The sequence below is a fragment of the Conger conger genome, chromosome 1, assembly GCF_963514075.1.
Source record: "Conger conger chromosome 1, fConCon1.1, whole genome shotgun sequence".
NCBI lineage: Eukaryota > Metazoa > Chordata > Actinopteri > Anguilliformes > Congridae > Conger > Conger conger.
This window is the reverse complement of record NC_083760.1, coordinates 44,463,841-44,477,625: the sequence shown is the minus strand read 5'-3', so window position 1 is coordinate 44,477,625 and position 13,785 is coordinate 44,463,841. Positions and strand designations below refer to the sequence as shown.

At 41.8% G+C, this 13,785-nt stretch overlaps 1 protein-coding gene and 1 long non-coding RNA gene across 3 annotated transcripts in view; one reads left to right on the top strand and one right to left on the bottom strand.

The window, feature by feature from the left end:
* Positions 1 to 156, bottom strand: part of arid4a (AT-rich interactive domain 4A) — a 47,384-nt gene extending 47,228 nt beyond the window's left edge. The window contains exon 1 of the mRNA XM_061238866.1: positions 147 to 156. Coding sequence (XP_061094850.1) covers positions 147 to 156 — 10 coding nt within the window. The remainder of the gene's footprint in view (positions 1 to 146) is intronic.
* A 78-nt stretch (positions 157 to 234) lies between these two features.
* Positions 235 to 7,918, top strand: LOC133141369 (uncharacterized). Of its 2 annotated transcripts, none has more exons than XR_009710089.1 (3): positions 235 to 324; positions 6,241 to 6,520; positions 7,295 to 7,918. It is a non-coding gene; the product is annotated as an uncharacterized LOC133141369 (long non-coding RNA). The 2 variants fall into 2 exon arrangements; XR_009710091.1 differs by having other exon boundaries at positions 269 to 324; positions 6,244 to 6,520.
* The last annotated feature ends 5,867 nt before the right edge of the window (positions 7,919 to 13,785 follow it).

Here is a 13,785-nt window from a genome sequence, read left to right as displayed (position 1 = left end):
ACGTCTGCAAAACGAAGGCATTCCATCTCCGAAATACGATTGGTTTTACTTCATCCGGTGTTGTGCTTTCCGTCCTAGTCATTGGCCGAAAACATTCTGAAATTGCCCTCCTTAATTAGCCATTGGCTGTAATATTGAAACGGAACTGGATACCATGGGTTTCGATATACGAATGTTCGAATGCGCGAATGCATATGAGAAGGAAAATAACCACCCATTCCATTCTGCGCATGTCTCAGCCAGTCTCCCCTTACGCCATTTTGTTTTTACTGTGATTATTTTCCATTTCAGGCAAGATGCGGAGAGTGGAGGGTGGATCACAAGGTAAGATTTTTTATTTGAATGTTACTATCTGTGGATCAGTGTACGGTTTATGGATGTATCCAGAGTCAGCATTAAAAAAATGTATACACTTGTACATTGTCCGATAATTCGCTTTGGAATTACATTCTTTTGAAAAGGTCAAATGAAGGCTGTTTGAAAAAGCTATGGCGTCTTTTATATTTCTCGAGAACGTCAGAACTGCCTAACTACGTAACCGGAAACAGATGGGCGGCCTGTAAAAAGTAAACAGTCCGCTGTCTTGTTCAAAATAGTTTTGTGTCTGCTCGTATTCATAATGGCCAGCTAGCTGGATTGATATCTGCTGCAGTGAAACCTTGTGCTTGCCGTTTTAAACCATTATGAGTGGCTGAACACGCTCGCCATGCCACATCCATATTTAGCGTTTGCAGTGCTTACGTGAAGAGGTAGTGGATGGCCAGCGACTTGATTTTATGCTGCAGTTATTTACGGAATGATTGATACCATATGAATTACTCTGTTTAAGGAAACTTACATTAACTTTCTAGCCATGTAGATAATCGGCCAACTAGACACAATATGTGCCGGGGCAGTTTGTGCATAGGTCATTCACTGATCGTAATGTTGTCTACATACATTAAAGAATGAGGGCCCATTTTTATGTGCATCCAGTTTAACTTTTTCATTATTATTTATTTTCCCCAATAATTCCTGAAAGTCATTTGATTTCACTCAGAAGGTCTGATCAAAAGGAAAAACGAAGTGTTTTGCTCCAGGTTTGTTGGTTATTTGGTTAACCATGGGCAGTTCCAGCATTATGGATGTGACATTTGGAGACAAAATTACAAGCCTAACCCATCAGAATTGCTCCTCTTACATGATAATAAATGTTAATGCATATTATCATAGCACCCACTTGGTGGAGGGGAAGGGCCAAAACAATTATTTAAAAAATACTGTTGAGTCAGAAAATATTTGTCAAATAACTTGTGTTATGGATTTGATGCAAAAAGATAAGCACTTTATAAGAATTATATATGAATTTTAGTGAAGTCTAATGCAGAAATTCATGCAATGTAGAAGGCTTGGCTGAACATATCTGAAATGGCTTTGCTTGTTTTCAAGATGGCCACCAAATAGCATTGATTTCAGTGGTAATAGGACTAAGAAATACATTTTAATGCATTTTCCTGTTGTAAGCCTACAAGGAATAATCACATAATCGACTGTTTGGGACATTACTAAGAAGTAATCGCAATAATGGAAAAAGTAATCACAAAACTAGTAGGTGAAGGAAGACCTCTACAGTTGACGACTGATACATTGTCATCATAATGAAGTCCCAACACCTGTCTGACAGATCAGAAACAGGAGGCATGCATGAATGTGTCAGTGACGATGGTGCACAGAAGACTTCACAAACAGAACTACCGAGGCTACACTGCACAATGCAAACCACTAGTTTGCCACAAAAACAGGATGGCCAGGTTACAGTTTGCTAAGTACACAAACGAGCATGCAAAGTTTTTTAAAAAAAGGTCTTGTGGACTGATGAGACCAAGTTGCTACGGATACTGGCTCACTTGTCTTTATTGATGGTGTAATTGCTGATAGCTGCAGCAGAATGAATTCTGAAGCCACTTATCTGCTAAAATTCAACCAAATGCCTCATCCTGTAGCAAGACAATGATCCGAAACAGACTGCTAAACCAACAAAGGAGCTGATCTGAATCTAATTGTACATTCATTTCATATGCTGAACCAGGACTTAAGGCAACTAAACATTGAAAATTGCGGAAGCTGAAAATGCAGTACAGACCTGGTAAAGCATCACCAGAGAAGATGTGACAAAGTAGTAAACATGACTACTTTATTTTACAACCTCATAATATGTCCTAAAAAGTATGGTGTCCTGAAATGGGGGACTGCAGTGCAGTCTGTAAATATTCTGACAGTGATGGGTGTCTCGGTGGCGCAGCCTGTAGAGCACTGACCGCATGCTCATTGCGAGCCACGACGTCGGCGGTTCGAATCCGACCGTCTGACATTTGTCGCATGTCTTCCCCTCTCTCTCGCTCCCATTCTTCCTGTCTCTCTATACTATACTGTCCAATAAAGCTGAAAAAGGCCTAAAAAATATCTTTAAAAAAAAAAAAAATATATATAATAATAATAATATTCTGTCAGTGGTACAATTTCTGTTCCTTCGACTTTGTACTAGAGCACATTGGATTTGAAATTAAAAAAGGAATATGAAGTTAGTGCAAACTGTCATTTGAGGGTATTTACAGACATACCGTATAAAAAGGGATGACATCCCTTTTCATACACAGTCCCTCCATTTTAGGGGACCAAAAGTAATTGGACAGTTAGCTTCTCCGCTGTTTTCTGATTAGTCAGTTGCTGCATAGTGCAGGTATAAGAAAGCTTTCAGTATCTAGTCTTGATTCTAGGCCTTTGATTGCCTTCGGAGGTCTGTTATTGGCGTTTGTCAACATGAGGACCATAGTTGTGCCAATGAAGGAAGCCAATATAAGGCAGAGACATAAGGAAATATGTTACGCTAAACACTGAAGACAATTGGGTTTGAGGTCAAAAGATGTAGCCTAGGCCTACATGAGATGACGGATCCGCATTACAGCTTTTATTTCCTGGTATTTTTATTGAGATTTCTTAACTAGCTTAGAACATGTCACCTTTTGTTTCAGAACACCCAATTTTTGTGGGAGCAAACATATTGGAATATATGACTGATAGGTGGTTTTTGTTGCCCAGATGTGTCCTGTTTGATTGGTTAAGATTGATTGGTTAAACAATAAATAGTTCTGAATCTCTACTATTGGTTTTAGCCTTGGGTTTTGCCTGTGAAGACTGCATTTGTGTTAGAAAAGATAAACCAGCATGAAGACCAGAGAGCTGTCTTTGGGAGAAAAGCAAGCCATTTTTAAGCTTAGAAAAGAGGGGAAATCTTCAATTATCGTATGTGGTGGATGTTAAAATGACGGTTTTTAAAGAAAAGTATCAGACACAGTCAAGTGAAGAGATATGCAGTTCTAAATCCATCATCTTTCTAGCGTTAATTTGCTGTTTTGACAGCATATAGGCTACTTCCTCTAAGAATGAATATTAGCAGCACACTAAGGGAAAAAAAAAATGCTCATGTTTAATGTTTAATGCTTATTTCAAGGAGATGACTGTGCAGTCTTGTCCCTCATTCTGAATGGTATACCCACAGCTGAGATAAAAACAGCAGGTACTTGCATTCAAAAATTAAAAATAATACATTTAAAGGTTTTCACATTCACAGTTTTTGCGCCTCCAATGTATATTGTCCTATGAAACTAGCATTGTATTTGTGGGGAGAGGGGTTGTTCATATTTTGGATTTCAATTGCCTATTGCTTTTTATTCATTAATTTGACATTTGTGCACCCATTCAGCACTTCCTCGAAAGGAGCTGACTCCATACCTGTCTTTTCTGTACCCAGAGCCAGGCATTGTTACTTACAGCCAACTTACCTACTTTGTGGAATACCAATCTTGTTGTGGTTATCGGGTTCATGGGTCCAAAGAGCCCATATTCAAAGGAGTGTTGATCTAGGATCAGTTAAGCCTTTTATGAGGTAATGGCCAGGTGTGGATTGGCATCGTGTGATTAAGTTGTCACATGGCAGGCCTCCCCATCCAGGGATGCTGGCATTTTTTGCTGAATGTACTGTCTGTTGATTCTTAATTCATCCAATAAAGAAAACCTGCAACACAACACAAAGCTTTTGTATCCAGATATCAGGGATGTTGTGTTTAGAATGGTCAAGAGCATCTAAACAATGCGAGCACATGGTATCTTTGCATATATGCATATATTTTCAGTCCATGTAGCACTGACCAGATGTTCAAAGCTACCTTTTCACATAAATTCATAATGTACTTTAACCCCTTATGGGCGGATGTGACCTGCATGTATTTGGTATATGACCGTTTTTCAAGACACATGACCATTGAAATGCAGTTTGATTCCTAGGCCTTTCTAGGGGTTTTCTATAGAGCTCCTTAGTCCGTAATGGGTTAAGTACTTGTTACATTCTCTGCAAAGGATAATTGCCAAAGCCTCTTGCAGTGGGCGGTGCTGTTAAAATATTGATTGCACAAGGCCTTTAATGCCTGAAAACATTTGTTTGGACAAGGCCCCTTTCTTACCTTAGTTTGAGTAACCTAGGTCAAAGGGGAAATAATAATGCAATAATGTTTAGTAGTATTACTTGGACATCTCAGTTGTTGCATTACTGGTTGAGTTGGTGTAGCAGGTTTAGCTTGGCTAGTTAGCCTGTAAAAGCATGGCGAAGTGCAGGAAGGCTTTGGTAATGTATCTCTCTAAAATCTTTGACGAGTGAGAGGCCCGGGTTCAAATCCCAGCTCGGCCTCAGGCTAATCCCCAACTCCTTACATTGGCATAGAATGACCCAATATTAAAATTGTTAAGAGAAACCCATTTGAGAAATGCACTTCTTGAACTTAGTGAGATGTAAGGCATGATTACTTGCCAGACACTATACATTAGTGTCAAGTTACTTCGTTCCTATAGATCACTGTTCAGCAAAAGTTATACATCTGCTTAAGGAAGGGAATGTTCTTTTATGGTCATTCAAATAATTTCTGTGGAACTGCTTTGTTTGTGTGATTGTGATATCTTGCCTATCAGGTTTCATAGAGCCAGATTGGCTTGAGGGGTAAATCTGGTGTCATGTGGAAGTTGTGCATTACATACATTGCAGTCCAAGTATTTGGACAATCATACAATTTCTGTTCTTTTGGCTCTGTACTTCAGCACATTGTATCACTGGAAAGGAAACAATGAATAAGACCTAAAAGTGTGGACTAATTTGCAAGTATTTGCATCCATATCTGGTGACCAGTGCAGGGATTGCATCCCTTTTTCTACATCGTCCATTTTCAGGGACCAAAGGTATTTGGCTTCTAAGCTGATCATTCCAGTGTATTCAGTCGTTTCATTAGCACAGGTCTTTCAGTATCTAGTCTTAATTCTAGGCTTTTGATTGGCTTGTTAGTCTGCAATTGGTAATTGTCAACATAGGAACAAGGGTTGTGCAAGTGACAGTCAAATAGGCAATTTTGAGGCTGAAAAATAAGAAGAAAACAGTCTGAGATGTATGCCAAACAATAGGCTTACTCACTGCACTGGTAGGCCAAGGAAGACCTCTACAGATGACCAGTGAATTCTTGCCATAATGAATAAAAAAAAACCAAACAGTGACTGTTCTCCACGGGAGACTTCACAAACACACCTACAGAGGCTATACTTCCAAGATACAAACCACTAGTTGGCAGCAAAAACAGGATGGCCAGGTTACCGTTCGCTAAAAATGACCCAAAAGAATCTACAGAGTTCTGGAAAAATGTCTTGTGGATATAGGAGACAGATATTGACCTGTATCAGAGTGATGGCAACAGCAAAGTGTTGAGGCTAAAAAACTGCTCCTGAGTCAATGCACCCCCCTCATCTGTGAATAGTAAAGCTGCCACAGGTGCTGGCTCACTTGCTTTCAATGATAATGTAACTGTGATAGTGTACAGAGGCATCTCAAGTTAAATCTAAGGCCTCCAAACACATTGGACGGTGCTTCGATGTCTATGACTGTTTATTTTTATTAATAATGGCTTCCTTGACTTTCACTGGCACAATGCAAGTCCTTCTGTTGACAAACGCTAATAACAGACTAAAAAGGCAACCAAAAGCCTTGAATCAAGACTAGATACCAGGAAATGAAGGCTAAGATGTCAGGTATCAGACCACCCAGTTTTTTACGGCCTGATGAGACAAAAATTGAAGTATTTGCACAGAACTCCAAGCATTATGTCTGGTGAACACCAGGCACTGCTCATCACCTCGCTAATACTATCACTTCTTTTCCCTTCTCAGCAGCAAGGACAGGGAGACTGGTGAGAATTGAGGAAATGGTGAATGCAGCCAAGTACAGAGAGGTCCTTCAAGAAAACGCGATCTCAGACTGGGGCGACTGTTCACCTTTCAGCACGGCAATGAGCTGGAGTGACTCTCCTTGAGTTGTCCAGCCAAAGCCCAGACTCATAGACCAATTGTGGAGAGACCTGCAGATGGCAGTTCACCGATGCTTCTAATCAAATCTGACAGAGCTTGAGAGGATCTGCCAGGAAGAATGGGATGAACTACCCAAATCCAGGTGTGCAAAGCTTGTAGAGACGTACTGTGAAAAGGGAGATTTCAGACTTGAGCTCTCCCAAAATTAGTTAGAAAACTAATGTTGAGTTAGTTTGACTGTGGGAATTATTTCATTGTTGTTAGTTTAGGAGCCATTTAGGTCTACATGTTAGTGGGCATCTAATTAACCACAATCGATAAACAACATTTCAGTTGAAGATAAATTTGTTGTTGATTGATAACCCCTCATAGTAATTGGTGAGATCATGTTCTGACTGGACACCCAAAAATTTACAAAAGCTTATATAAGTATTCACACCCTTAATTCAGCACTTTGTAAAAGCCCCTTTGGCAGCAATTACAGCTTTGAGTCTTCTTGGATAAGTGAGTTAATACTAGGGGCGTTAATTGGCTGATTCAGGATTATTTTAATCGCTATTGGGTGTCCAGTCAGAACATGATCTCACCAGCGTTTTCACTTTGTCTTAATGGGATATTGAATGTTGATTGATGGGCAAAAATGTCTCACTTCTGGTCCTGAGAAGCTGCAGGGTGTGTTGGTTTTGTTATTAAGCACTTTATTGAACAATTAAAGCAGAGCATTACACAGCGAACTCACCTCACCCCTGGTTTCTTAGGACTGAATTGGTTGCTGATATTAAGGCGAAAACAAAAACCTATGCACCCTGCGGCTCTCTAGCACCAGGAGTGAGGACCACTGCCTTAGAGATTGTAGTCCATGATTTTTCAGCTGCACATTCATGCTGTGAATCTCCTGTTCTATCACATCCCAAAGGTGCTCTTTAGGATTGAGGTGCTGTGGAGCAGACTATGGAGGTCATTGGAGTACACTGAATTCATTGTTATGTTCCTGAACCAGCTTGAACGTGTTATCCTGCAGGAAGTAGCTATCGGAAGGTGGGTAGACTGTGGCGATAAAGAGATGCACATGGTCGCCAACAATACTAGGCTGTGGCATTTAAACAACACTTAATTTAGTATTAAGGGGCATAATGTTTCCAACAAAACATTCCCCACACAACAATTACACCACCAGCCTGAACTGTTGACACAAAGCAAGATGGATCCATGTTGTTTATGACCCTTCCATCTGCATGTTACAGCAGAAATCGAGATTTCAGACCAGGTTAAGTTTTTACAATCTTCAACTGTCCAGTTTTGGTGACCCAGCTGTGGCTTTGGCTTCCTGTTTTTTGCTAACAGGAGTGGAACTCGGTGTGGTCTTCTGCTGCTGTTGCACATCCTTCAGATTTGACATGTTGTGGGTTCAGAGATGCTTTTCTACATACCACTGTTGTAACGCATGGTTATTTGAGTTGCTGTCACCTTCCTGTCAGCTTTGACCAGTCTGGCCATTCTCCTCTGACCTCTCATTAAAAAGGTGTTTCCGCCTACAGAACTGCCGCTCACTTGATGTTTTTTGTCTTCTGCATAATTTTCTGTGAACTGGAGACTGCTGTGCATGAAAATCGCAGTTTTAGAGATCCTCATACCACCCTGTCTGGCACCACCAATCATTCCACGTTGAAGTTCATATTTTGTCCACATTCTGATGTTTGGTCTGAACAACAACTGAACCTCGTCAGCATGGCTGCATGCTTTCATGCATTGAGTTGATGGCATGTGATTGGCTGATTACATATTTGGTTTAACAAGCTGGTTTACAGGTGTACCTAATAAAGTGATCACTGAGTATGTGCCGTTTACTTATGGTTTCACTGCATTTTTGCAAACTGCCATTTCACTGCCATTAATGTGCCCATGTTAGTTCTGGTACTGAAAAGTTGTCTTTGTCACCTTAAAAAACATTTGAAAGCCAATAGAGAAATCTGTGGGGAAACCAAAAAACATTTGCTTAAACATCCATTGATTCTGTCAATTTCTCCGTTAACCAGCAGTACATTTGGTTAACGGTCAGTAGAAGCAGGTCCTAGCCGTCACGTAATTGAGATGAAGGTTTTCACATCTATTCCATTTGAGGAGTGCAGTGTGCAGTGAGTTGACATGTTCTTGCATGGTCCTACACTGGTGGCTGGCTCTGCTGCTCCTGCAGTACAAGGTTCAACTCCTTGCAATGTAACACACTTGAACAAGACTACTTCTGCACTGGCATTTCTCACACCCTCTCGGAACCAGAGGATATAAACCCACTGTCTGTTCTTTCAAATCTAACCAAATTGGTATCAAATTTTAACAAAAATATTCTATCCTTGTGGCAAAACCTGTAAGTCTCAGTAGCCTTGCTAGTCACAAGTTTGGCTGGGGTGATTAGACTAAGCACACCAGCCCACCTTTGTTTTCAAATCAACTCTGCCAGTATTATTTATAGTTCCTATCAATTGTAATTCAGCCACATTGGAGGGTTTTCGAGCATGAACCGCCTTTTTAAGGTCATGCCACAGCATCTCAATAGGATTCAGGTCAGGACTTTGACTAGGACACTCCAAAGTCTTCATTTTGTTTTTCTTCAGCCATTCAGAGGTGGACTTGCTGGTGTGTTTTGGATCATTGTCCTGCTGCAGAACCCAAGTTCGTTTCAGGTTGAGGTCACAAACAGATGGCCGGACATTCTCCTTCAGGATTTTTTGGTAGACAGCAGAATTCATGGTTCCATTTATCACAGCAAGTCTTCCAGGTCCTGAAGCAGCAAAACAGCCCCAGACCGTCACACTACCACCACCATATTTTACTGTTTACTGTGTTACTTTTACGTCAGATGTAATGGGACACACACCTTCCAAAAAGTTCAACTTTTGTCTCGTCAGACCACAGAGTATTTTCCCAAAAGTCTTGGGGAACATCAAGATGTTTTCTGGCAAAATTGAGACAAGCCTTAATGTTCTTTTTGCTCAGCAGTGGTTTTCGTCTTGGAACTCTGCCATGCAGGCCATTTTTGCCCAGTCTCTTTCTTATGGTAGAGTCATGAACACTGACCTTAACTGAGGCAAGTGAGGCCTGCAGTTCTTTGGCTGTTGTTGTGGGGTCTTTTGTGACCTCTTGGATGAGTCGTTGCTGCGCTCTTGGGGTAATTTTGGTCGGCCGGTCACTCCTGGGAAGGTTCACCACTGTTCCATGTTTTCGCCATTTGTGGATAATGGCTCTCACTGTGGTTCGCTGGAGTCCCAAAGCTTTAGAAATGGCTTTATAACCTTTTCCAGACTGATAGATCTCAATTACTTTCTTTCTCATTTGTTCCTGAATTTCTTTAGATCTCGGCATGATGTCTGGCTTTTGAGGATCATTTGGTCTACTTTGTCAGGCAGGTCCTATTTAAGTGATTTCTTGATTGAGAACAGGTGTGGCAGTAATCAGGCCTGGGTGTGGCTAGAGAAATTGAACTCAGGTTTGATAAACCACAGTTAAGTTATGTTTTAACGTTATGTTTTTTTCTCCCTTAATAATAAAAACCTTCATTTAAAAACTGCATTTTGTGTTTACTTGTGTTGTCTTTGACTAATATTTAAATTTGTTTGATGATCTGAAACATTTAAGTGTGACAAACATGCAAAAAAATAAGAAATCTGGACACTTTTTCACACCACTGTATATAGTGATGAAATAAAATAGTTGGTTTTCCTTTTTGCAGTGATCAATTAAATCAAAAGGTACATTTTCCCACAGTAATAATTGCATGCTAAATAATCATTAATAATACAGTATACAAACAATGGTGTGTGGCAGTGTCAGGCCACTCATCACAAAATATACCGTTGGTATTGATGTCCCTCTTAAATTTCTATATTTAAGAACTTGCTGGATATATCCTATGAACCAATTTCAATGATACCTCTCTAATCTTATTTTGAAGGAGATACTTCTTTGGTAAGAGCCATACCTTTCTCCAGTATATCGATTTACCACACAAAAATTAGTTCTAGTATGATGTCACATAGGGTAGATACAATATTTTCATGAAAGAGAGTATAGATGGCTCTTATTCCAGAACAAGAGAGAAGCAAATCTTACCAAGTGGAGTTCAATAGAAAATGGTCTAGTGAGATTTTTAAATGGCATGCGAGTACCAGAAGCAATAGCACTAATAACAGTAGAAATGTGTTTTTTTCTGACAAGTATCTTAAAATAAGGAGTAAGATCCTCATACACATCACGTCATGTCATGTTTGTACAACTGACTCACCAACAGAATATTATTGTAATAGCAATTCTTATATTTAAAAAAAGACTTATTGCCAGACCTTGGGCCGGCCTCGATTTGTTTGCAGCCAGGAGTGCTTTTGCTCTGTTCGCCCGCGTTCACCACTTGGTACTGTTTTGCAGCTCGAAATCTGCTTTCACTTTATCAGCCTGTGGCAGAATTATACTGTTGGATATTAAGTTACCATCATTGTTAATTAACGAACGGTTCCCGGTTTCGTTTTCTTTTCCGGATCCATTCTCTCAGTATTGAGACCTTGCTATCCTTGTTCGCGGCCACACGGTGTATCAGCCCGCGGTAGAACTGTGTTATTGTTACTTACCATTATTGTTAAATAAAGGGACAATAGGTAAGATTGGTTGCATTGGTTGCATTTTCTCCTGGATTAGTTAAGTATTATTTGTTTGCTTGCTGATTCTAAATTCAGTTTAGTTGTCATTATAGTGTTCTGTTGTGTACTTGTTTGTTTGTTAGCTATTACAAGTGGTGTTTATTTAGATTCAGTGAAACTGGGTTAGGTGTTTGTTTCTCTCAGGTAAGCTAGGCTATTAAGTTAGGCTATTGTTTTACTGGCTGGCAGGCCACAGCTTTTGTTGTAGGAGGAGCCAATACTTTGCACCCTGCTCAGGCTATTAGTACTGGCACACCTGAACTCACTTCAGTGTGCATTATTGTTCTGCAGTGGGTTGGTTGCATTTTCTCCTGGATTAGTTAAGTATTATTTGTTTGCTTGCTGATTCTAAATTCAGTTTAGTTGTCATTATAGTGTTCTGTTGTGTACTTGTTTGTTTGTTAGCTATTACAAGTGGTGTTTATTTAGATTCAGTGAAACTGGGTTAGGTGTTTGTTTCTCTCAGGTAAGCTAGGCTATTAAGTTAGGCTATTGTTTTACTGGCTGGCAGGCCACAGCTTTTGTTGTAGGAGGAGCCAATACTTTGCACCCTGCTCAGGCTATTAGTACTGGCACACCTGAACTCACTTCAGTGTGCATTATTGTTCTGCAGTGGGTTGGTTGCATTTTCTCCTGGATTAGTTAAGTATTATTTGTTTGCTTGCTGATTCTAAATTCAGTTTAGTTGTCATTATAGTGTTCTGTTGTGTACTTGTTTGTTTGTTAGCTATTACAAGTGGTGTTTATTTAGATTCAGTGAAACTGGGTTAGGTGTTTGTTTCTCTCAGGTAAGCTAGGCTATTAAGTTAGGCTATTGTTTTACTGGCTGGCAGGCCACAGCTTTTGTTGTAGGAGGAGCCAATACTTTGCACCCTGCTCAGGCTATTAGTACTGGCACACCTGAACTCACTTCAGTGTGCATTATTGTTCTGCAGTGGGTTGGTTGCATTTTCTGTATTCGGCATCAGTGTTATTTAAGCAGTTGTGTAGCGCACCAGCGGCAGCTGTGTGCGGCAGCCTCGGCTACTTGCCTCGGCGTACGAAGTCGCAGGTGTACAAAGTCGGGGGTGTCTATCTACGGGTGTCCATCCAGGCTGTCTGAGAGCCTGATGTTTGATTTTGTTTTTGCTGCCTGCCCTCATTCCACTGTGTAGTATTCCCCTTGTCCTCCCTAGTTCCCTCCATGTGTTTCCTTCCCATCCCTGTCCTCTCTCCTCTCCCCAGGTCCCAGTCAGGTAGGAGGTTCGCCTCCCGCCAACATGGGCAGAATATCTCTAACCTCATCTTCCCTCCCAGATCCCCTGGTATTGATCTCTGTGTGGCTGGTGGCCTCTGGAACTGCCAGTCCGCCGTCCAGAAAGCAGACTTCATATCTGCCTATGCCTCCCACCTCAACCTTGACTTTCTTGCTTTAACTGAAACGTGGCTCTCACCAGAGAACACGGCCACCCCTTTCCTCTGCCTTCTCTTTTTCCCACACACCCAGATCCTCTGGCAGAGGAGGTGGCACAGGTCTCCTAATCTCATCCTCATGGAGATCTAGTGTCTTCTCCTCATCCCTCGCCTTCTCCTCTTTTGAATTTCATGCGGTTTTTGTTACTCTGCCGTGCAAACTGTTTGTTATTGTTGTTTATCGCCCCCCCGGGTCCTCTGGGAAACTTTTTGGATGAGATGGACATCCTCCTCAACTCCTCACCTGTCAATGACACCCCCCTGATCCTCCTGGGTGACTTCAACCTCAACTCAGAGTCCACCCAGTCTACCTTTCTCTCCCTCCTCTCTTCTTTTGACCTTACCCTCACTCTTTCCCCTCCCACCCACAAAGCAGGCAACCTTCTTGACCTCATCTTCACAAGGAGCTGCACAACAACCAACCTCTCTGTAACACCACTCCATATATCTGACCACTCCTTCATCTCTTTTTCTCTCCCTCTCCTCTAACACCCATCCATCTCTCCCACCATCCACTGTCACCTGTCGACAGAAACCTACGCCACCTGTCTTCCTCCACCCTCTCATCTACAATCCTCTCCTCCCTACCATCTGCGGAGTCTTTCTCTCGACTGTCTCCCGATGATGCGGCTACTCATGTCCTCCCTCTCATCTTCCTTTGACTCTCTGTGTCCCCTCACCACCAAACTAGCTTGGGCCTCCCCCCCCAGTCCTTGGCTTTCTGATGCTCTACGAGCTGTCCGAACCGAACTGCGGGCGGCGGAGAGAAAATGGAAAAGGTCCCAGTGATATGGCTTCCTTCCATGCCCTCTTATCATCTTTCCATTCCTCTGTCTCTCTAGCTAAATCTTCCTTCTTTCACTCGAAAATTAACGCGGCCGCCTCTAATCCCCGCAAACTGTTTTCAACTTTCTCCTCTCTTCTGGCCCCCCCTCCCCCCCCACCCCCCTCATCACTCACACCTGATGACTTCGTCTCCTTCTTTGAAAAGAAGGTCGATGCTATTCGCAATTCCTTCTCCCAACCCTCCACCCCTGCTGACCCTCCTACCCTCCCCAACTCCCTAACCTCCTTTTCTCCCCTCTCTGACGCCGACACACTGAAACTCCTTACTTCCCACCACCCAACCACCTGTCCTCTTGACCCCATCCCCTCTCCCCTCCTACAATCTATATCTGAGGACATTCTCCCTTTTCTCTCCTCTCTAATCAACACCTCCCTCTCTTCCGGCACCATGCCCTCTTCCCTGAAGAGGGCCAGAGTCACT